General features: G+C 33.4%; 1 protein-coding gene across 24 annotated transcripts in view; it reads left to right on the top strand.

Annotated features, from left to right (window-relative positions):
• The window catches only part of nedd4l (NEDD4 like E3 ubiquitin protein ligase), a 166,227-nt gene that overhangs the window by 20,181 nt on the left and 120,310 nt on the right, over positions 1-25,736 (top strand). For all 24 annotated transcript variants that reach the window (XM_073935866.1, XM_073935865.1, XM_073935858.1 and 21 more), the window contains exon 2: positions 11,746-11,819. In XM_073935866.1, the coding sequence (XP_073791967.1) occupies positions 11,746-11,819 (74 nt within the window). The remainder of the gene's footprint in view (positions 1-11,745; positions 11,820-25,736) is intronic.

Raw genomic sequence — 25,736 nt, 5'->3', positions numbered from 1 at the left:
ACGCGAAAACAAAATGGCGACGGTTGGCCGCGCCTACTTGTGGCTTCTTTTGCGCTCTTTAGAAACCTATGGGTGACGTCACGGATACTACGTCCATATATTTTACAGTCTATGCGTTAAACCGAGGTCCTGACTCTGTGGTCTTTAAAAATCCCAGGATGTCCTTCAAAAAAAGAGTAGGGGTTTCACCCTGGCATCATGGCCAATTTTGCCCACTGGCATCTGTCCATCATGGCCTCCTAACCCTCCCCATATCATAATTGGCTTCATCACTCTCTCCTCTCCACCAATCAGCTAGTGTGTGGTGTGTGGTCTGGTGCAAAATGGCTGCCGTCGCGTCATCCGGGTGGATGCTGCACACTGGTGGTGGATGAGGAGATTCCCCCCAATGTGTAAAGCACTTTGAGTGTCCAGAAAAGCGCTATATCGATGTAAGGAATTATTTTTAAATTGAATTTATCCCTGTGATAGCAAGATTGAATTTTCAGCAACCATTGTTCCAGGCTTAAAGCCCGTTCACTACTGGTATAACTGATCTCAAATCTCACGGTTCAGATCTCACTATGGTTTTGAGTTACGGATCAGACCATTTTTCGGATCAGCAAAAAATGACAAGTGTCAATTGCTATCCATTTATACAAAAATATTACTGCAAAAAACACTGTTTTTTTAAAAACAGAACTTAGAACCTGTAATTTTAATAAAAATAAAAATCAACCAGATGAATGAAAAGGAAAATATTTAATATGAAAAATGATCTTTGCTACTTTTGCTGATAATGCTAAATATAGAAATTTAATGTCTTGTACAACAGATCATATTTATTTTCAATGAATGATTCATCAATTCACACATAAAACTTTGTTTCATTATAGGTGGATCATTTTTGAAAACCTATTCAGTGACATAATTTTGACAGTTGTTTGTCGGCACCAATTGGTTAAACAATGTAATTGCTTCAACATTTACCAGCGTCAAGTTCCATTAAAGAGAGATTTTAATCTTCACCATAAACATCAGTGTTTATATCTGAACTATAAACTATTCTCCCAGTACTTCTGTGTTATTCTTTGTAACTAACTAAAAAAGTGTAAAAACTGAATCTCTCTCAGTCAAACGCAGATTTGAATGCAGCGCTTCGAAGGATTAATAAACATATGCAAATCATTGTCATTTATCATTCATGTTGCGCAGGTTTGAATTGAGATCACAGTCTTTTAATGTTTAATTGTGCAGCTTTACACTGAATGTATTAATGCAGGCTAAACAAACAGTGACAAAAATGCCTTTAATTAATAAACTAAGAAAGCATTTAGGTCTCACCACAACTTTTCCCGTGTGTTCCGAACTGTGGGTTGTGATCTGTGGGTTGTAATCTGCATGGATCACGGATCAACCGTGATTCATTCTACCGCTACCGTTCACACATATACTGTAAAGACACTATAAAGAATACAAAAGAATTCTAAAAATTGTCCTTTAAGTATAACAACAGCAGAGTTGACTTCACAACTGTAAATTTGTTGAGACGCTAACTTTTACGATTATTTTTTTTGCATGTGGATGCAGATACATTTTGTTTTCCTGCTTGGTGTCAATGGTTACTTCAACATCAGTTTGTTAATAATATTTCATTAAAAAAAACTAGTTTTGCAACTATGGAATTTATATTTAAATATAGTTGTTGGTAATTGAAGCCCTCTCACTTGGCTGTGTTAATAAAATACTAAATGACTAACTATTTTAAACTAGTATAAAGAAGATGCATGCATAAAATAAAATATCCCCCATTAGGGGATTTTTAATCACCAAATGATACAAATATTATAAATGTTAACATTAGCTGAACAGCTTACAGTGTAAGACTTGATCACCAGGCACATTCGCTCACACTGTTGTCATCAATCTGGCAACATGCGTGTATCAAATCATCGTTGCTTGTTGAAAAAAAATTCTCAACAATTTTTATTATAATTTGTACTGCAATACTTAGTTCAAGCACTAGATTTACTCCAACATACTGCTTACCTAATATTTCTAATGAGCATTGATTTATTCATCGAAAGTGATCCATAATGCTTTGTTAATATTATAAAAATATTACAAATTTTTTTATATAGATATTGCAAGTTTTTAGCACTTTCTTGTAGTTGTTAGCACTTTCTTGTAGGTCTTTCTTGTAGGCCCTTGTAGAAATTAATCATTTCTAAACCGAAATTGCAATTTAAAAGGATTTGATTTTCAAATCGCGAAAGCTGCAATTTATTTTGATGTGCTATCAAATATTACAAGCATATTGTTTTTGAAATTTCAGACAGTTTGTAAGCAGATTATCCTGAACAATGTAAAAAATGTAACAATGTAAATGGAAGGGTTTTAAATACTTTTGTTTTTATATAAGTTTTTATCTATAATTCGTTTAATTGAACTTAAAATACTGTAGTTATTTTCTTAATTTGTAATGACAACTGACAACTTTATTGGAAAAAAATGGCAACATTGTTCAAGAGGTTTTAAATAAACAGTAGCGTAGTATAGCATACTTTGGGATTATTCTTGGTCTTTCTATGATGCTGGTAAAAATATCATATCAAACCTGTAGCTCTTTAATGAAATGGTAGCGAACCACATTTTAAATCGTAATTTTGATAAGAGAATTAGCAATTAGATTTTTTTAGAATTGTGCAGCCATACTTTCTTGTGTCCTCTTATAGTCCCCAAACAGCAGCCTGGCTTTAATCAGCTGTACAGGTGAGTTATCATTTCTGCTAATGGGTCAAACCCGCCAATCACAACTGCCTGACCAAGTAATCACCTCAAGTGTTTTGAGTGTGCATAATTATGGAACGTGGAGGGCATAATTGTAACTCCGGGTCTCGCTTTGTGTGCTCTAGTATTTATTTGAAACACCATTATTAGAGGATAAAAGGGGTAGGCAGGGAAATAATCGTAATTACAAGCGGGGAACAAGTGCTCCGTCTCTGACCTGCTGTGCTGAATGTTATCTGACAGCTGAAGTTTGAGTCCAGTCTCAGTGGGGAAAGGTTTTATTGTTGAATTGTCTGAGTTCTTTTGGTCAATTATGATTTATTAAAGAAGTCTGACTGTGAAATGTGGAAAATATAAGCATTTGCGGTTCTTTCATGCCAGATGCTGTCTTCCTGAAGCCACTCGCAAGAAAGGAATATAAGTGATTTGTTATTGTTTTTTGTTTTTTTCAGTATTTAATTGTGAAATGAAAGCACTTGGCAGGTCTGCACTTCCAGATGAAATCTGTTGCGGTTTGAAATATGATTCCAGCATGAACCAAAGACAAACCAAAAAGTGGATATGATGTCATAAGATGGAAACGTACTGTAAAATGGAAAGAATGCTCATGCGTAACCCATATAATATCTTCTTTAATATATATGGTAGCATACTACAGTATGTTAGGTGTGCAATCCAACACAATGAAACAACACAATTGATAACACAAAACAGATCTAAAACATTAGGGATTAAGCCAAAAAAAGGTTGTATAACTTATCCACGATTTTACTTTCTCTTTCTCAGATTTCACTCCTCGGAGCATCTGGCATCATTTATCTCACTCAGGACATGTGTTAGGGCTTTTCTTACCGTAATGCACCTAAAACACGGATTGCTGTAAAACTCGTCAAATTCAGGGAAGCGGTTTCTCTCGTCAAACTACGGGGAAAGAGTTCAGCGAAATCATTTATCGAGTTGACCATTAGGACTGCATGATTAATCGAAAAAAGATCACGATCTCGATTCGACTCTACACTCGATCTATCTTATTCAGCTTTTCTACGATTCAGCCAATTATATTTTTAAGGTCAGGAGAGAAGCAAGGCAGTCGCACAAGTCTTCACAGCAACATTGACACCTTCAAATGGCGTTACAAGTGTCAAATGCTGTATTTATAAGATATAATTCACCCAGAAATGTCATTTCTGTCTTCATGTAATGATGTATTCGTGGCCGCGAAATCACACGTGCACGTGCATGCATGATGCCTACTTTAGTAAACACAACCTGCATAGGCTGTGAATAACAGGTAATAAAGTTGTAAATAGCGTTCAGTTTGTTGCACAGAGCGATCGTTTTGAGGGCTGTGCGGTAGGTTTGATTTGCATGTGTGTGTTTTTTCTCACAGTGACAGCAGCCATAAGCCGCACTCAGAAGTGAAAGTGAAACCTGTGCGCTCATCATTTAAATGATCACATCGCATTATAGAGTTATGGTTACGACAAACATTTGATATGTTTTTTCTTTCATGACGAACACAAAGTGTGCATGAACATAAATGTTTACTGTGTGTAACAACTCTAGTCTATGTATAATGTTGAAAATAATGCAAGAAGGAATCTGATAATGACAAAATTTGACCAGTGAAAGTGGTTTAATAATGTTATCAATAACAGATGACAAGCACATGTGTTAAACATATTGAATCTACTTTGTAATTATGAATAGTTGTATTCTGATGTCATCATTTTACTGTGAATTAGCAAACAGGAAATATTGAAGGTCTGTTCAAGTCCACCTTAATGACTATACAAAATTTAGCTTTTTAAGCAACAGTAGACCTACACACAGGCCTAATATTATTAGTGTTGCTTTACTATATGTTTGAGAATTAACAATAGAAAAGGCTTATCATATTACCCTTTATTTTACATTTACAGAATCATGAGAAAATCATGATCTTGATTTTAAACAAAAAAATAATCGTGATTCACATTTTTGCCAGAATCGTGCAGCCCTACCAGCCATACATGTAAAGAACAAATAATGTCCTTCAATTTGGTCACGTCTAGCAGCCGTTATCTTGAACCAATCCTCATCATTGTAAGCTGTTTGCTTTTTGTCTGTTTTATTACTCCGTTTGTTAGACATTTGATCCCATTTTTTATTTTTTTTTGCAGTCTAAAGCATGTCAAATGCACAAAGCGGCCAAGTCTTTGTTGTAATGTAACAAGTTTGGTGGTGAGATTAAGGGTAAGGATTTGATACTGTACGTGTTGTGTAGGATGAGGGAAGAGCTTATTATGTTCTAGTCGTCACTAGTTTCTCTTTATTTTCTTTTATTTTGCCTTTATAAGGCAAACGTCAAGTTTGACATCTAAGACTTTCAAAAGTATGTGAGATGCCCCAGGGGTTTATGTTGAAAACCGATTGGTATATTTATAATGCAAACAAACAACGTTTAATTTACTTTGAGATTTAATGGTTCAGTGCACTTTTTTCCAAAGGTAATAAAATGATGTTTTATGAAATGAAAAACTAATGTGTCTGAACTACCTTTCCTTAAATTGTTTAAAGTTTGAGTTTAGTCAGGTAAAAAAATAAAATAATACACTTACCGGCCACTTTATTAGGTACACCTTACTAGTACCGGGTTGGATCACCTTTTGCCTTCAGAACTGCCTCAATCCTTCGTGGTATAGATTCAGCAAGGTACTGGAAATATTCCTCAGAGATGATGGTCCATATTGACATGACAGCATTATGTAGTTGCTGCAGATTTGTCGTCTGCACATCCATGATGCGAATCTTCAGTTCCAGTTCCTTTTTTGGATCATTCTCTGTAAACACTAGAGATGGTTGTGCGTGAAAATCACAGTAGATCAGCAGTTTCTGAAATACTTAGACCTGCTTGTCTTGCACCAACAATCATGCAACGTTCAAAGTCACTTAAATCACCTTTCTTCCCCATTCTGATGCTCTGTTTGAACTGCAGTAGATCGTCTTGGCCATGTCTACATGCCTAAATGCATTGAGATGCTGCCATGTGATTGGCTGATTATAAATTTGCGTTAAAATTGCGTTTTTAAATATTTTATATATGTTATTGTTTTAAGGTTTTTTTTTCAGTCATAAATTAACCAATAATGGACACAAAATATTCATTGGATTTACTAAAAAAAATTAAGTGGTTGCAAACCATTTATATGGGTTACATTTAAACAAACAAAATAACCTTTGTAATTTAGCAAATATAAAGTGTTTGCAACCACTTTGTTTCTTTTTTTTAGTGTAGGGTTGAACAAGAAATTGACACGAAAATGACATTTGCGATTTAACAAAAGCTGTAATTGTGTTGCACATCATGTGACAAAAGTACGGTGACATAATTAGCAGTAAATCTCGTCCAAAGGCTAGAGGGCGCACTCTCTTGCTAGTTGCACAGAACAACCAAACATGCACATGAAGAAACCCAGGAAATTGCACTATATTGGAAATCCTTATAGTGTTTGTAAAATAAACAGAAGATTCAACTGCTTTCATTGATTCAGCAAGATTAATAAACACTACACCACGACACTATGGTCTTTCTAAGCTCTTATTTTAATTGTCCCAATAAGAAAGTGTATTAATGCAATGCCTTTGTCACAGCATAGAATGCTAATATGAAATACATCAGCAACATTTACTACAAAGAGCCGCAGTTCTCTGACAAGCTATGGAAATCACTGTCAAGATCGCAGAATGATATTTTGCAATTTGTTGATAGCATGATAATATTGCATGCAATATTTTGCGTAGTGAATTGTATGGCTCTTTGACTGTATGGTAGTAAACGCTGCTCCAACTGAATATTTACAGTTAAATACAGAGCTAACTTCACAGACAAATGCGGTTTATCTCCTTGAGCCATACTATTATGCTGAAATGCTTTAAAAATATATAATTACTATTACTAACCCATATAAAAGTTCTGAAATGGTTGAAAAATTCCCTTGATGGCAAATAGCAGTTTTCCTTAGAGAAGTCTAGTATTAGCATTTGATATTAAAAGCACAGATTGATCAGTTTGGGCCAACCGGTAGGATAATGTAAACACTCATAAATATTTTACTTTTATTTATTAGACAAGTTCTAAATCCAAGCTGCATTGGATGTAAAGTGGTATGTCCTACATTCAAGTCAGCAATCAATTGCAGTGCTACTTATTTCTCTGCTACTTTGGCAACTGTAGGCAATATACTAATCGGCCTATAGTTTTCTGAATTTGGTTGCTCACCAACTTTAAAAATTGGTGTCACTATGGCTAATTTCCAAGCATCTGGGTATATACCTTGTGTAATTGAAAGATTTATTAGATGGGTGATAGGGACAGCTATATCCCTGTATGTTTTTAAAAACACAGAATCTAATTCATAAGCATTTTTTTTTTGCCTTTGAAGTTCTAAGTGAGTCTATAGTGTTTAAAACCTCAGATTCTATTAAAACCTCATATCTTATCCAAACTGTATTTGGTTCCACCCAGCACCATTGTAAACCCTCCGGTTCTACTTGCCCCGCTCTGAGCAAAATTGAAACTGGCATCTCTGGTATGGGAGCTGGGTGCGTTAACAGGGATGCTAAAAACCACAGCTTGTCGTTTCAGTTCGTAGGGCACTTAAGGCAAGGGGAGTGAGATTTATTCACAGTTTCTAGATAAACACCCTAGTTCCTGTAGTTCCAGATAGGGCTGTGCAACATGACAAGCTGTACTGTATATTGTAAGGACAAAAAAAAGTTTCATATCATGCTCTATTTAATTTGTGATCTCTTAAAAATGTACATTGTTTATAGGAATACTTTTTCTTAATTTAAATGAGTGTTTTTTTTTAATGCCATTATGAGAATGCAGACAAAAACCTGAATAACAGCATTGTGAGAGTTGTAAGTACAGCATTTTATTTAGCACTATTTTTGTATATATATTTTGTTTATGTTGGAAGTTTTTGAAAAGTGTTTTATATTTTAATAATGTTTATTTTATATTTCTACTTTTGTAATCTAAAATTTGCTCTGTAGTTTTAAATAAAGTGAGAAATATGTTTAAATGCTGGATATGTTACATGTGGTCAATATATTGATTGATGTTATAGAAATAGTACTTTTATCATGAAATATACAGTACTTTGTAAAAGACACCACCAGGTTAGGGAGGCTAAGGCTTTAGCGCAAATCTATCTGTCTAAAACAGGGGTGCCCAAACCTTTTCTAAGTATAAATATACCAAACTGTATTACATTGTATGGTAACTTCCTAATTTTATAATATTAAAAAAAATACATAGAACAAGTACTTTAAATCTATCATATATAATGTGTGTGTGTGTGTGTGTGTGTGTGTATATATATATATATATATATATATATATATATAATATATTATAATGCACTATATATTATAATGTACTTTATAACTTTATACAATCAAACCATAAAGAGTCTCATTTATAACAAAATGAAATTGGATGTTCTTTTTTTTTTTTTTTTTTTTTTTACAAAACCAAAAGAATTCACTCAATGGTGTTTTTAGCAACATGCCACACTTATGTATCGGTCAACATCTTAAAAAAAGTGTTTTAGGGTTTCATGACCCTTTAAAAAGCTGATTAATGCACATTTAGTTGAAATATTTCATTTCAGATTTGCATTTTAATTTTTTTTGTAGCTCAGTAATAAAACAAACAAAGAAAGGGTTATGTCAAATTAGAAATGAACATCTCTGTTTGAGGGATTCGCCCCAACCTTCCCCATCATTTGTCCATCTCTTTTCTGATTGGTTGGCAGGCAAAATCAAAGGTTACCATGGGCCAACTTTGGCCTGCGGGCCCTAGTTTGGGCATCTCTGGTCTTAAAGGTATGGAGCAAGTGCAGTGTTATTGCATTTTGGTAAACTATACCTTTAAAATACAAACAGAAAATATGGGAAATATGTACACATTGTTCAGAATTAGAACATAATTACTTTTAGAATTAAAAGATTAGAATTAAAAGTGTGTTGATTGCTCTGGCAGCAATGAAGATCAATCCAACACAGAAACTCAGTATAATTCTCTAGCTTCTTTCATATGTCTTAAACAGTTAGACCCGAATAATCTTGCTAGAAGCTGTATTTTCTGGTTTTATTTTAATAAAGAGAACGAGAATATATCATGCCATTATCTCCTTACTAAAACAACAAACTTAACTGGGTGCCAAAGACTTTTGCACAGTTATCAGGATATGAGATTTTTGTCATATTGCCCAGTCGAGTACCAAAAATAAAACATCTTCTCCCATCTCATCCAAACTGTATGTGTTTTGTAATAATTAGGTCATAAATGCCAGGCATAATAAATACAAACTGTCACAGTGGTTGTTGTTGTTTGCCTCGACCTCACTAATGATGCATGTCTTGTGGTAATGCAGGCCGTCTGACATAAATAGAAAGGGAATTTCAATCAAATAGAGAGCAGAAAGTGGGTAAAGCGGGAGAAGAGGGCCTTTCTTACTCTCTATAGTGCGTCATTTCTGGGCTGGTGAGCTTCAAAAGCCGAGAGGGCGAATAAGATGCTCATTGTGTAATCGTGAGCTGCATGAATAGCTATTCAATGCCGGCCGAGGTGATGCTGGGGGCGGGATGCACTTATGCAAAGTGGGAGTCGTGAAATGGTGGTCGTATCAACTGCTGGAGAGCTTTTGAAGGCCAAACTAAGAAGTTTAGCTCACCTTTTATCATTCATAAGACAATAAACTGTGCAAAACAGCAGTGCGGTGGATCTAAAGGCCTTCGTTTAGAGCTCCCAGAAGGATTCATTTCTCACGGACACTTTAGCATTAAAACTGTTTCGTCTCAGCATCCATCAATAAGCACAAAAGCTTTCTTGGCTGGCACTACTTCCTAATTTCTATAAGATGCTACTTTTTCATTCTCTCGTGGACGAGAAGTGAGGTGAAATAAGGTTGATTTTTCTGTTTAAACCCATACTAATGTGCCCCTCTTATAACATTTTAAATATTTTTAATTTTGTTCCTGCTGTACATTTCGGTATGATTTTATGTCCAATTCCACTGTCAAAAGGTATCTAAAAGCGAACCTTGCCGTTCCACTTTTTGGGCACCCTTTGCAAAGGGTACCTAGCACAACAACATAGTAGCAAATGGCGGAGCAAGACGTGCAGCTGAACGCTATTGGTTTACAGAGAAACGTCACTCGTGCATACACAAGCAGAGAATGAAAACAAAGAAACCGACATTTTAAAATACACAGCCGAGACAATACATCGTGATGCTATATGCACATAATAACAAGCCATGGTTGACCTGTGCTCAGACAAACCTTGTTGTTGTCTTGAACAGCCACAAAGCAAAGAAGAACAAAATCTGTCATGTCCTGTTGTTGTTTTATGAGGCTGTCTAAAGTTGTGAGCAGTTTCACTTTCTCCAGGGAGCTTGCGATGGCTTGTGTGTGCGTGTCTATATTTAAAAGAACAAACTTCTTGAGCTGATTTTAATTATATGCGTAGGTCTTTTGAAGTGCTGCTGACATCCGAACCTTTCATAAACAGACAAACGCCAGAGTGAAGCGCGACAAAACAAAAGAGAAGCCGATAAACGAAGGAGTGAATGATTCTTTCACCAACCTAAAACATGAACAACCTGCCATGTTTATCTACTATCATCAACTTTTGGACTATTATGAACTCAGAATGATGGAATTACTCTCCAAACCACCACTAGTTTTATAATATCAATCTGAAGTTCACAACCTTTGGAAAGTATGTAAAACGATCAAAAAGTCTCAATTTTTTGCGATCCTGCAAATTTCTTTATTTAAATGCTGAATAATCGCAAAATATATACTGTAAATCTCATAAAACATCAGATTCCAAACCATATAATTAAATAATATTTATTTCAGTTTGCAATTAACCATTTGTAGACATTGTATATGCAGCACATGTGATGTATTTGAGTGTCTCTTGAAAAATAATGTCTCACCTGCCCTAGTGCCCCCTACAATCCTGACATTACATGAAAGTGGGTGAAAATTGTTTTGCAGCCTGTGCAGTAAGCAAATGCTGATGAAGTGCCAAGAGAGATTTATATGTGAAGTCAATGCAAAGATACGACTAGACATCCTGTGGTGCAAATCGAGTGAATGACACAGCATGAATTGGGCCTTTTTTACATTTGACATGCTTTAGACTACAAAAGAAAGTGGGAGCAAACTTATAACAAACGGAGTGATGGAACATACAGAAAAGCAAGCAGCTTACAATGATGGAGATTGGTTCAAGGATAACAGCCTCTGCACATCACCGAATTGAAGGACGTTATTTTTGCTGTACATGTATGACTGGTAGCCTTGTATGATGTGCATCAAATCAATAAATTATTCCGCTTAACTCTTTTCTCTGCCACTGATAAGAGAAAATGCTTCTCTGCCATTGACGAGTTTTACAACTCTTCCATTGACGAGTTTTCAATTCTCTTCCATTGACGAGTTTTACAACTCATCCTTGTTCTCATCCTTGTTCATTCCAACATCCTTGTTTTAAGTGTATTATGATAGGGGAAGCTCTAACACATAGCTGTCAAAGTCAATTCCTGGAGGGTTACAGCTCTTCACAGTTTTGCTCCAACCCTAATTAAACACAGCTGATCCAACTAATCAAGGTTTTCAAGATTCTTTTGGATCTTTAGGGTTGAAGCAAAACTGTGCAGAGCTTTGGCCCTCCAGGAATTGACTTTGACACCCCTGATTCAACGCATGTCCTGAGTGAGGTACATGATTTATTTATTTATTTATTTATTTTTTGATGACAATTTCATTTCTATGTGCACTTTTTCACGTAAAAGAATCTGTTACATTGCACACTACATGATAGATCTGAAAACAGATCTTTAAAAGTAGACTTTGAGATGAAAAGTATTGATTTATTCATGATGGTCTTGTTCTGTGTGTGTTGTTTTGCAGAACGAATCTCGTATTCTTCGCGTCAAGGTCATTGCTGGCATTGATCTTGCGAAGAAGGACATCATTGGTGCCAGGTAAGGAAGAACTGAATGAGGCTTTTCCGGAGACACTGCGCAGCACCACACCTGTTCAGTCTGTTCAGTCATTCATTAGCAAATGCAAATGTTGGAACCACTTGGATATTTGTGTGTGTGTGTGTGTGTGTGTGTGTGTGTGTGTGTGTTTCCTCTTTTAGTTAAATGCCACACCAACCGAGCTGCACTCTGTGAGGCTTTCTCTCAATTTAGACAATAGACTTATCCAAACAAATGATCTGTTTGCCTGGAAAGGAGCACAAAGGAAAAATGCTTGGCTGATCTGATTTGTGCAATGCTGCAAGTTCTATTTGTTTAACTTTGAAGTTGTCAGATCCTAAAGTCAGAGGTCAGAGAGTGCATACATTACTAACAACATCATTTAAGATGCAGAGAAGGTGTTTGATCGTATTGATGGTCCTGTCTTTTTTTTTTTTTTTTGGAGAAATTTGACATGGGTGAAAATTTTCTGCAGTGGATCAAAGTGCTGTATTCCAACCCATGCTCTGCTGTATTGACGAAATATTTTCCCATGCATAGGGTTACCAGGCAGGGTTCCCGGCTGTCTCTGCTTTTGTTTGCGATGGCTATAGAGGCTCTAGCTGAAGCAATCAGATCAGAAACATCCATTTCAGGTTTACAGAAAGGACGTAAACATCGTAAGATTGTGTTATATGCAGATTATGTATTCAAGGCTTGACAATAACACCCGCCTAACCCGCCAAATGCAGTTAGATTTCAGCTGTGGCAGGTTAGAGAGCCACTCTCACTAGAAACTTTGGCTGGTTGAAAATAATTTTTAAATTGCCAGTGCTGGCTCGTCACTAAAGTAGAATTTTAGTTTATCACTGTTGTCAATATGCAGGATACTGTGATCTTAGAATCAAGAAGCAGCATGACTGATAAGCATTTGCGTGAGCAAAAGAAAGCAGGTGAATACTAAATGGGAGGATGATCATGCGCACAGTAAGACACCGGCGATCCTCACTCACTGACTAGGGCTTTAGTGTTACGCGCACAACTGATGTGATGCTCGGGAATGCTTGAAAGCTCCCGTTTCACATTTCCTTGAATAACCTTGCCTGAAAACGCAAGTGGTTTGATCTGTTCTCTTTGAAACAGACTGGAAAAAAGTGATGCTCGTGCACCCACAATCCTGCTGCTTTCAAGAGCTTGAGACTTTTTGTAAGCAGCAGCGGTTGCCGCTTTCGCTTTAATCATTCTTTGAACAGATTATTAATATGTCTAAAGTTAACCGTGCGCTTAATCATCCTTTCATTTTCACACATGGAATGTTTTTCACGTGTTTTCTTTTGCTCACATTTATTTTTTAAATTATGGTTTAATTATAGTCCTTTACAATAACATTGCTTTAATAGGATACTAACTCTCTAATTTATATATAGTTAACAGGTGATTCGGGACCATTAGCCTGGATAGACTACTGTGTATAGTTTTAGATGCATGAGAATAATTTTTGTTAAATGTTTTTTTTTTTTTTTTTTAAACATTTTTGTTGAGTAAAAAGTGAATCTATACAGCTATATTTTGCTTGTTTTTACATATTATTTAAAATTTGTGGCAAGGAAATGATTGGTTTAGTGTGGCTAGAGAGAAAATTGGTAAATCCTTAGTGTTGAGTCTGAAAAAGTCATGTGAAATAAATTTAATTGCAATGCTAGTAGCGTTGGAAAACCACTAGCCACAGTGGCTGGTGATCAAAAAGGTTAATGTCAAGCCCTGGATGTATTGCAGTTTTTTAAAATCTAAACCTTTTAAATCTCTTCCTTTTAATTGATTTAATTAACCGCTTTTAACCTTTTCTGGTTATAAAATAAATTAACAAAATCTGAATCTATGCCGTTAGGTACTCTTATTTCCAAACCTAATACGGTGCCCTGTTTTTCTTTAAAGTGGTCACCTTTAGATTTTATTAATCTAGGAGTTTTTATATCTTTTAAGGAGATGTACAAATCTTATTTTGTTCCTTTATTTGATAAATCAATACAGTAAGATTTTGAACTACGTCGTTTTATGAATGCATCTGTTAAAGGAATAATTTAAAATTAATTAAAAATAAATGGTGTTAATCCAACTTACTCATTAGTTCAGTGGTTCTCAAACTTTTTTCACCAAGTACCACCTTAGAAAAAATTCGTCTCTCCAAGTACCACCTTACGACGCTATTTTTTAACCAGTATTAAAAATGGCGTCATAGGCCTAATTAAGCAGCTACAGGTGTGCACAGTTTAAAAACGATGCAGATTAATTCCTATTATTAAGAATATGTATTATTATCAGTCACTTTAAACATTTGAAATAGTCTGAATATTAACTGTGCTTGCAGATTAAAAAAAAAAAAGTTTTTGTTAAAATGTGCTTTTAAAAGTTCATTTAAAAATGGCGTTGTTCTTAAAAAGTAAAAAAAAAACTGCTGTACTTAAATCTAAAGTATTCATTGTAGCCTATTCATCAAAATGTTGCTTTTACCTTATAAATATAGGCTATATGTCACATTCCTACACTTTCAGACAAATCTTGAAATATATGTTAAATGTACATATGACAGGGTTCATACAGGCACAGCCTAATGAAAATCAATTCCAGCACCTATTTTTTTTTTTCAAGACTGACATGTATTGAAGACCTGAAAAGTATTCTCAGCAACCCATAAAACATTGCATAGGAACAGATACAAATGAAAAACATAAAAATAATATTTATTAATCATATATTAATAATATAATAAACCTGCACTAAATGCTTGTGAAATCTTTTTTTGTACTCAAGTAAAAATACTATTACACTGCTAAAATAACACAAATTTTAGTAAATAATACTAATATTAGGTAAAAGTACAAAGTACTCTTTTAAAAAGTACTAGTTGGTTACTTTTGAAAAAAAAAAAAAATCTGATTTTCATTATGAAATAACTTTTTTTTACGTGGAAACCTGATTGAATGGTTTAATTGCTTAAATCCCAAAGCTACATGTACAGAAAATTGCACTAACAAAGAAAGTATGGTCGATTTTTCCTTTCATGACAATTAATCTTTTTCAATAGCACTGGTAAAACTACCAAATAATCTTTAAGGCCAAAGAGACACTTTTTGCCCATTTTTTTAAACGATATTTACAAGCTTTGAAAGGTTTAATGGAAGTATATGGTAAAAAGATTTAATTTAGCCCTTTATTTACATATTTTACACTATTTTTCTTTACAATATGGCAAATTTGTTTCTTAAAAAGCTGTACATCACATGTAGATTTTATTTTACATTTAACCTAATCTAAAATAGAAACTTTAAAAAAAATACAAGTACACTGTCAGTAAAAAAAAAATTAATAAAACAAATGACTTTATTTTACTTGAGGTATTTGAAATGAAAACACTACATTAATCAAAGCAGTGCTTTAAGAGCCTTATTGTTAATTTTGATAAATAAACAGTAAGTAACAACGGATTGCTTTGACCTGTAATGCTTTAAGACAGATCAGAATACAGCTTAATGTATAAATCACACAAATACCTCATCCAAAAACATTTCCAGCATAATTATTTTGTCGTAAAGAAAAAAAATAAAAAATACACCTTTGCTAAAAGTAAGTTTCACTTCACAACACAGCCAAATAAGAAGACCATTAGCATTGTCATCGATCATGTATCAATCTATTTCTAAATACTTAATAACGTGAATACTTTTGACTAAATTTAGTCAAGGAGCAAAGATAAATAATGTCTACTTTAATAGTGGGGAGATCGCGATTGTATTCAATCTGAGCACACACGAGAGCACTTGCAGTTCATTTGAAAAAAAGCATATTTAAGAGCTCGCATATCTGTTTTAGCGATTTGCGTACATGAATGCGCTCTCGTGTTAAAATAAAGCACTCGCCACATTTGCAGAAATGAGTTATTGCGCAATACCTCCATTCCCGCGCCGCCATTCAGAATGTATTTAGAGGAGTGACAGGTCAGAGGCGAGTCGACTGGCTGTCGGAGAGCGAAACGTGTATGTAGATCATCAAAAAGGCAGGAAATATGTCCGCCGTTTAATTACTCTGCTAGACATCTCTATAGTGAAAACATCCGAGAAGCATTAATCCAACAAAACATTTGTTTTTAAGTTGTTTTTTCTGTCTCTGCAACACAGAAAGTATTTGTCCCGCCCTTACGTTTCACGCAACTAGACAAGGTCGACTGTGATTGGCCACTTTTCATGTCGGTCAAATCACGCTTCAGAATCAATTCTTAAACTTCGGGAAATGATTTATAACAGCTTATGACACATTGCACTAAAATAAACATTCTAAGCACAGCGTTGTGATCGTACGCTTCACAAAACAGCCAATGCTGATCACATCAATGTTATATTACGCATTAAAGGATTAAAAGTGTTAATTGTTTCTTTCATTATTCAGCGGTTCCTCCGCGTACCACTAGGAGGAAGCCCGCGTACCACTAGTGGTACGCGTACCACAGTTTGAGAACCACTGCATTAGTTGATTTTAGGAATCATGAAATTTCGTTAATATTGGTGTTGGCTTATGTAATTTCAGTAGTATGTTTTAAATGATTTGTATATTTAAATGGTTAATTATTCATATATATTTACCAATTAAAACAAATTTTAGGATAAGATGGTACAACAAAAATGCTACTTGATGTATGCTGAAAATAATTGAAGGTTTCCTTTTTGAAAAGTTGAACTGAGATATTATTGAATTTTTCAAATATTAAACTTGCTATTTTGAAGTAGGAAGACTGAAATGAGTAATTTCTTGTTCAATAGTATGTTTCAATTAAAAAAATACAACTTTAATTTCTTGCAATATTCCACAGGTATTTAAAAGCAGATTTTAAAAAAGGGGAATAAAATTAAAAAACAAAATGATACAATAAATACTATACATTTTATAATACAGCGTGGAAATTAGTATTGAACACGTTACTATTTTTCTCAGAAAACTTCTTTCTAAAGGAGAAATTTTCCCCAGATGTCGATAGGAACCAGAGAAATCTATATACGCAAAGAGAACAAATTAGTTTACTAATAGTTGTTTAATGAAATAAATGACACAATGATCTAAAACGCAGCCAAGTAAACTCTCAAATTCATTCAGAGAAAGAAAATCAAGCTGTAGAATGGCCCAACCAATCACCTGACTTGAATCCAATAGAACCTACAAAATAAAATTCAAATTTGAGACCCACAGAACCATCAAGATTTTTACACTGTTAAAGTCTGTGAAAAACTCGCACGTGAGCAACACATGTGACTTCATTCTCCATATGAGAGGCGTCTTTAAAGGTGCAGTAGGTGATTGTCTTCAGAAACATGTTTTGTTGTGCTGGTTGAAAGTCTCTTCACAGTTCAATAGTAATGATTACAATAAATTATCTAAATGTGTTTATGTAATTTTTATATTCTGGGTAAGGCATAAAAATAAAAATGTTCATCCAATTAAATATTGTCAGGCCGACATCTCCCATTATTCCAAAAAAATAGCTCAAACTGTCTGTCAGCAAATGTAGATTTGGATTCTGCGCATCTGTTCACGCAGATCCGCCATTCGCGCATGCCCGTCTGCGTGAGCGCCGCACGTTCACGAGACAATCACAGATGCTGTGAAATCAAATGCTGAATTGAAACTTTTGAAAATCCTGAATCAATATTGGAATTACTTTTGCAAGCTGGAGGAAGAATGACAACACCACAGCTGAAATATTACTGTTAGACTGATAATGTTCTGTTTTAAAACTATGTTAGTCATGCTAAGCTTATGTTAGATTGTGTTGTGTTATGAATGGCTAATATGCACAGATGCATTGTTCAGCTACTGTAGTCTGGGACCTTTGACAGCATCAATAATGAAGATTTTCAGTTTAACAACAAAACATCAGTAAAAAGCGCTATTCCGCCTAACCTACTTTACTGAGCTGAAGTTACTTTTATATTCACATTGCTTCATTTTTGAACAATTTCAGCCTTCCTATACTGTTTACCATAATACTCTGAAATAGCATGTACTGTAAGTGTGGCTTAGTAATAAATGTAATTCCTGCAAGCCGCCGGCCAAACACTAAGTAACTGGCGAGTGACATGAACTAGTAGGTTTTCTGTTGTGACGCGGTGCGCACGTTCGCGATTTCAGTAGGCCAGGCTTTGAATCACAGTCCATCCCTGCCGTCCAAAGATAATATGCTAAGCGGTTAGCATTTTGGCAGATCACCTACTGCACCTTTAAGCTGTCATCACAAAAAAGTCTTTTATATAAAGTATTAAATATATAACATATAATAAATATTGTTTCAAAGCAACTTTACAAAAGGTGCACATTATTGCATTACAATCAAAATCAGAAAAGTTAAAGTTATCAGTTACCATAACTTATTAGTTACTGCAAACTTTATTAGTTACTGTATATACTGCAAATGTTTTACAGCAAGCATGGTAAACTGCATTTTCATTCATGCATTTATTAGGCGATCATCACCAATATCAGTTTACATTTATTGCCCCTGATATGCTGAGCAGTGTAATTTGTCCATGGCTGTTGATTAGCTAGCTAATAAATAATGTGAAGGGTGAAGTCGAAAGCGATAGCTTGCATTTACAGCTTGTAAATTAGCAGACAAGGCTTGCCATTAAACTCTATGAAAAATCTGAAAGAATTATTTTTTGTTTTTATTTTACTAATTCCACTACTTTTATGTTTTTCAAATTTTCCAATCTAAAATTAAGGTAACTTTGACTTTCTCTTTGACGTTTCTATGACTTTCTAATTTTAAGCTAGTATTTTATTTAGTATCTGTTGTCCTTTTCAGAGTTGTGACTTGTTAGAGACCCAGCAGGGGCAGGTAACCTTTGATACCAAACCACTTTAATTCTTAGAAAGCTTAACAATTGACACCTAGTCACAAATTTCCAAGAGTTGAACTTCAACTTTAAAGTGAAGGTGCTTGGCCAGAACGTGTATACACCACTTAGATAAATAAGGCCTTATCTGCTCTGCCCCACTCTATTGCGTAATGGACTTATATTTGTTTTTACAGCTTAACAGGCTAGTTTATTTCCTTCCCTTTTTTCTGAGTTAGAATCACTTAATTTAGTTCAAGATAAAGAGGCAAAATCACTCATTAAGTTTTGATTTGTGATTTGCAGTTTTGTATATCTTCGAAATTTTCTGTGGACATTTAGTAGTATTATTTGTAGCTTACATGATTGGTCAAAAGTTTAAAGGAAAGTATGATTTGTAAAAAGGTTTTTTAAAGAATTTTAGGATAATGAAGACCACTTTTGTTTTATTAAGTTGCAGAACATTTGTAATATGAAATGTAAATGGATTTTAAAATATAATTATTCTAAAGAAGAACAAGTCTTGGGAAATTGCTGCAATATGTCCAATTTGATTTTGTGGAAACTGTTATAATCGATTTATTTATTATTAAATACGTTTTTATTTCATTTTTTTAATTGATTACATTTTAATATTTAATATTGTATTTAAATACATTTTTGTATTTTATTTTAATTCTATTTTGATTATTTATTTATTTTGATTTTAATTATTAGAAAGTTTAATTTTAAAAAAGTTCAAATTAAAGAAGTAATACATTTTTTATTAAATAATTTAATATTCAATATTTTAATTTAATCAAATGTTTGCATTTTATTTTTATTCTATTTTGTTTATTTATTTATTTTATTCTAATTATTAAAAGTTTAATGTTATATTTTATAAAGAAAAAAAATGTTTTTATTAAATTTGTAAGTTCTATACTTTTGTTTTTATTCTATTTGTTTATTTATTGATTTGTTTATATTTATTCATTTATTTTTGTTTTTTTTAATATTGGAAAGTGAAAAAAAAAAACTTTTTGACCCAAACCAAATGAGATTCAAATGTATGCAAATTCCATTTAAATCTCTTTCTCATGTCAGTGTTGCAGGAAAAATAAATGTTTAAATTATAATAATTCACTGTCTCAGGGGATATGAAAGAAAATTTTACCTAAGTTAACCTTAGCTAATAGTTTTCCAAACTACAAATGGGCTCGAAGCACAGTGTCTTTCAGAGAATCTATTAATTCAACTGCCATCTTCACAACACAACCAGGCAGCCTTTTCCCCACTATTTTCAATTAACCGTTTGCCATTGAAAATCTTGTGAGTGCACAATTGGGGGTTGATTTTGGAAACTAAGTCCAGTGTGAAAAAAAGACTTCTTCAAAAAGTCATCTTTGTCCCTTTAACTGATAAGAGCCACTTCCTTTTCATCAAATTGAGCAACATCATTTTCCGTTCACTTTCTATGTTTGTTTCCTCCTTAGCTTTCTACTGTCAACAACTTAAAAAGCCCTTAAAAATGTCAAAAAGATATTGAAAAAGCAAAGTACAAAAGCATTGACTGTGATGGAGTCTTTTGGAAAGAGCACAAAATATCATTGTGTGACCCTGATTACAAATGTGGAATTGATTTAATGCAACATTAATGAAGAAGTGAGTGATTTAGACACTATTACTGTTTTTATTTATATACTGTTTTTGTTTTTGCTGTTTCGCCAATGAAAATAGTTCTAGACTAAGCTGGAGCAGAACATTTGCAACACTAATGTTTTGTTCAGTCACGAATTTGTAATATAAAAAAATGTTTTTTTATTGATATTTACTCTCCCAAAGGATGCATTTGTTGATTAAAACTTTATATAAAACTGTTCAAAATGAAAATGAGTATTTACAATCTGTGGTTTCAATATTGCTGCTTTTAATGCCATATTTATTTATCCATGCCAAACCTAATCCAGCACAAAAGCACTCACTAAATGTCAATGATTCTCTTAGAAAAAAAAGATATATTTGTCAATATTGTACACTCGTATCAAACAATACGATTTCTACTGCTATTTTCTATGACTGGTTGCCTCATATTGCTTGGTCACTTTATTTTTTCTGATCTGGTTTGTAAAAACAATTCCACAAAAATAACTTTTGATAAATTTTGTAATAAATATAAATAAACATTGGACCACAGCAAAGTCTCCTCTCTCCTAAACGTATATGATTCCAAATCCCTCACTAAATGCAAATTTAACAGTGTTGCGTCTACAAAAGCGTCAAATACACCACATTAACAGTAAAAATGTTACGTTTGACCTCTTCCCAACAGAAAAAAACAGCAATACTGAAAAAGATCAGTATAAAATCTTCTGGTTTTTGTATCGAATCAAGGAAGAAATGAGGTTGGAATGGCTTGTGTTTGTGTTTTCTCTGTGATTTCTCTCTCTCTCCTGTGGTGTAGACGTCACTGCTCCTTCTGTTGTCACTGTGTTGATCTTTTGTAGACTTCAGCAAACCTGTCTACTCCAATCCAATCCCCTCTCTCTCTCTCTCTCTCTCTCTCTCTCTCTCTCTCTCTCTCTCTCTCTCTCTCTCTCTCTCTCTCTCTCTCTCTCTATATATATATATATATATATATATATATATATATATATATATATATATATATATATATATATATATATATATATATATATATATATATATATATATATATATATATATATCTGTATGTATGTATGTATCTATGTATGTATGTATGTATGTATGTATGTATGTATGTATGTATGTATCTATCTATCTATCTATCTATCTATCTATCTATCTATCTATCTATCTATCTATCTATCTATCTATCTATCTATCTATCTATCTATCTATCTATCTATCTATCTATCTATCTATCTATCTATCTATCTATCTATCTGTCTATCTATCTGTCTATCTATCTGTCTATCTATCTGTCTATCTATCTATCTATCTATCTATCTATCTATCTGTCTATCTGTCTATCTGTCTGTCTATCTGTCTGTCTGTCTATATATATATATCTATATTTACATCTATATATAACTATATATTCACATATTTACATATATTTATATATATATATATATATATATATATATATATATATATATATATATATATATATATATATATATATATATATATATATATATATACACACCCCTATTGACCAATATGATTTCTTCTGTTTGGTCACTTTTTTGTGCTTTTTTCTGATATGTTTGTTCCACAAAAATAACTTTTGAGATGTTATAATAAGTAATTAAGAGTTTAAATGTTAAAAAATAACATCTGACCACATAAATGTCTTCTCTTTGCTGAACGTATATGAACGTATTCTTGATGTTTTATAGTCTAAATGTTTGACCCTTGACATATTTAATAAGTTCTATTACCTATTTATTTTAGTATGATTTTACACTGTAAAAAAAAAAAATTGTTTTAGTTGAATCATATGAACTTTTCTAATCGTCTCAACTTGAATCAATCAAACTGATTAAAAATATTAAGTTGAACTTTTTACAATTTAAAATTACATTACCCCTCTTCCAATCACAACCATGGCATTAAAAGAGAAGGGAAAAAAAAACTCCACATATCTACGCATATACAGTACACACATTAAAAGTATATCACAAAAGTAATAAAAGACAAAACAAAAGTAAACTAATAATAATAAAATGTATATCATTCCAGACTTTCTGAGCTGACAGTGAGGGAAAAAAGTCTCCCATATTTGTTCAGTCCATACTCCATATGTTATCATTTAACATGAGAGGCTTGGCAACATCCAAAAAAACAAAAGAAATATGCAAAAGTGGTACATCTTAATAATAAAAGCTAACTACCTAACTAACTAACTAGCTGGTCATATAATCCTGAATCACAAAACCTTCCAGACGTGCAGCCCTACTCAATGAGGTCTTTTACATTCAAATATGCCTATATGGAGAGTCCTCAAAAACCACCATTATGAATGTTTGTGTGTGTGAGAGAGACTTTCGCCCGTTAGTATAGGAAGTTTGTGCATACCAATATCTTACCATTCTAATAGCCATTATGGGGATCTGATGTAATACGGACAGATTTGTTGATGGCATGAGTGTGTCTGGGTCTGGTGTGTTTGCTTGATGAGGATGAAGCTGCATCTGTGCTAATTAAAGCAGAAGACACGCAGCTGAGCAAATGGACGCCACAAGGCACCATCACAGATGTCTGAACGTGGAGGGAGGAGGCTCTGATAGGACAAAATCTGTAGACTCTCACATCTTCCTCACTTCTACTGTACTTTCTTTAACCTTGATGACCTCCTAGCTTACAGATTATTTTTTTATCCTATTTATTCATTAATAATCCTTAGCACAACAGCGGTTGTAGTTTGGTGGAGTACAGCTATGGGAAATGTTAAAAGACAGATTGAAAATATTCAAGATGTATTGTTTATTTGTTGCCACAACTTTCCCCGTTGTAGCAGTCAGAATGATTTTTGCTAAAAATAATATATATATATATATATATATATATATATATATATATATATATATATATATATATATATATATATATATATATATATAAATAATAAATCTTATTTTGACATATTTTGGAAAAATGCTTAGAAAATATCTAAAAATTCAACTGTACACTCTGTGACAATTTACCTGGCTACACTTTCTATATGTCCGAGGCTGTTTTTGCTCCATTGACTTCTACTATAAGGATATTATTTTGTTATATGTTCATATTTGTTTAAATTGTACATATCTAAATATAGACATATCTTATACATTTCAAATTTCAGGAAGCAGAAAATTACAATTGGTCAGAATATCATGTTTTCATGGCATATTTATGCAAAATAATTAATCTATAAAAACTTTTAAAATAAGAAAGAAATGCCATTTAATAATGTATGTAATGGCACGACATTCATTTTCTTTGTGATTTAAACCTGATATTAAACATGTTGCTTTAATTTGTTAGATTTGTTGTAATTTGTGGCAGTAATTTTGTTATTATTTATATAGTTATTTTTAGACTTAACAAGTGCTTGTTTGCCTATACTTGATCTAAGGCACTTAAAATAAGTGGTTCACAATGAATACAGTTGATAGGGAAAGTAAGAATCAAATTACTTTAGATTTCTAGTTTTTATTAAGTTGTTTTTTAAATGTATTTTGTTTAATATATTTATTTTTATTGTTTCAATGAATTTATTTTGTTTATTTAGATTAAAAATAAAGAACGAGCCTCCTCCATTCGGCCACTTTACTTTTTCTTTACTTTTACCCTTAACTTATTATTTATTACTCTTAACCAGTTATTTCCAAACACACGTCCTATACTTATGCCCCATATGGTGATGCATATGTATCCAAAACAAGTGGACAAATCTAAACCTAAATCTTGTTTTTTATTAAAACAAATATAAATATGCATATAATAAATAATACTGCTAATAATAATAACATTATACTAATGCATTGTCATTAATAAATTGAAAAAGGCCCCTGAGATGAGGCATGAAGGCAACTGTTTCATATTTATGTAGAGAACAATAATTTTTGTAATATTTTAATGCTTGCCAGTGACTTGCGACCCCCAATAACCTCTGTGGTGGTTATAAATGCAGAAACCTCACATGCAATGGCGCACACACATACACCAATAGACCGAAGTCTATTCACTTCATTTTTTTTATGAATGCGAGTGCTGTAAATGGGTCAGAAAGTTTAACCTGGTGTTATAATATCAATCTGCTGCATCTGACGCTATTGCTGTGTCTTTAATATAATGTAATTACCCCAGGGATCGCAACCCAATAGAACTATAAGCTACTATAGTAACTATATACTATTTTTGGTCTTCAGTAGGTTATGGATAAAATATAGTAATTCTTATGGTTTAATAAAAATAAATAGATTTTTTGAAATAATCAGGCGACCCCTCTTCATTGTCCCGCGACCCCTTGGGGGGTCCCTACCCCCTCTTTATGAACCACTGCTTTAGTTGAGTGAAATGAACTTTTCTAGTCACCTCAACTTACATTAATCAAACTGACTAAAACTATTAAGTTGAACGTTTTATAACTTAAAGCTTTTAGTTGAAAACTGACATATTAAAATATGTTGAAGTAACTTAAAAACAGCTCCAGTTTCCCCCACAGTTCAAAGACATTCTCTTTCAGTGAATTGAATAAACTAAATTGGCCTTAGTGTGTGAGTGTGAATGTGAGAGTGTATGGGTGTTTCCTAGTACTGGGTTGCGGCTAGAAGGCCACCCGATGTGTAAAACATATGCTGGAATAGTTGACGGTTCATTCTGCTGTGGTGACCCCTGATTAATAAGAGAAGGAACATAAATGACTGAAGTAACTTAAAATTTGTAAATAAATGTGAAAAAAATTGAATTTACAGATATTTTATTTTATAACTTTTATAACCAAGTAATGCACATTAAGACTATTTTATAATGTAGTATAGCAACTAAAAGAGGTTCCTCGACTTATTTGTTTCATTAATTTTAGTTGAATCCTCAAGCTTTCACTCTTTTTTGTGTGCTATCTAACTGCTAGCGACACACTTCACTTCAAACTGCAGGGTTCTTAACCTCATGTTATCTTTGACAGCAGATCGCTATCAGCCTTAAAAGTCCTTGAAAATGTCAATGAGGCTGCTGTTTTTTTTTGTTTTTTTTTTCCACAGTTGATAATCCTGTTGGCCTTTATTTCCCTGACTTCCATCAGTAGAGATCATTAAGTCGAGAGAGTTCTTTTTCTCAGAATCCCCCCTTTTGTTTCGGATTTCCCCTGAATCCCCTCTAATTTCAGCTTTTTGCACACAATCAAGTAGCCTACCGAACCAAGTCCACTGTGACAAAGTGGCCCTTCTCTATGGTAACTGTGCGCACTGTTAGTGTCCCCGTGACACCTGAGCGGCTCCGTGGCCTTTACCGCTGGAAAATGGGACAGTGATTTGGGAGTCTGGGGTTTCTCTAATGCAGGCCAACAGAATCAAGGATCCAAGAAATTCCAAAGCAGACATAT

The sequence above is a fragment of the Danio rerio genome, chromosome 21 (assembly GCF_049306965.1).
Source record: "Danio rerio strain Tuebingen ecotype United States chromosome 21, GRCz12tu, whole genome shotgun sequence".
Taxonomy (NCBI): domain Eukaryota; kingdom Metazoa; phylum Chordata; class Actinopteri; order Cypriniformes; family Danionidae; genus Danio; species Danio rerio.
This window is presented reverse-complemented; position numbering and strand designations above follow the sequence as displayed.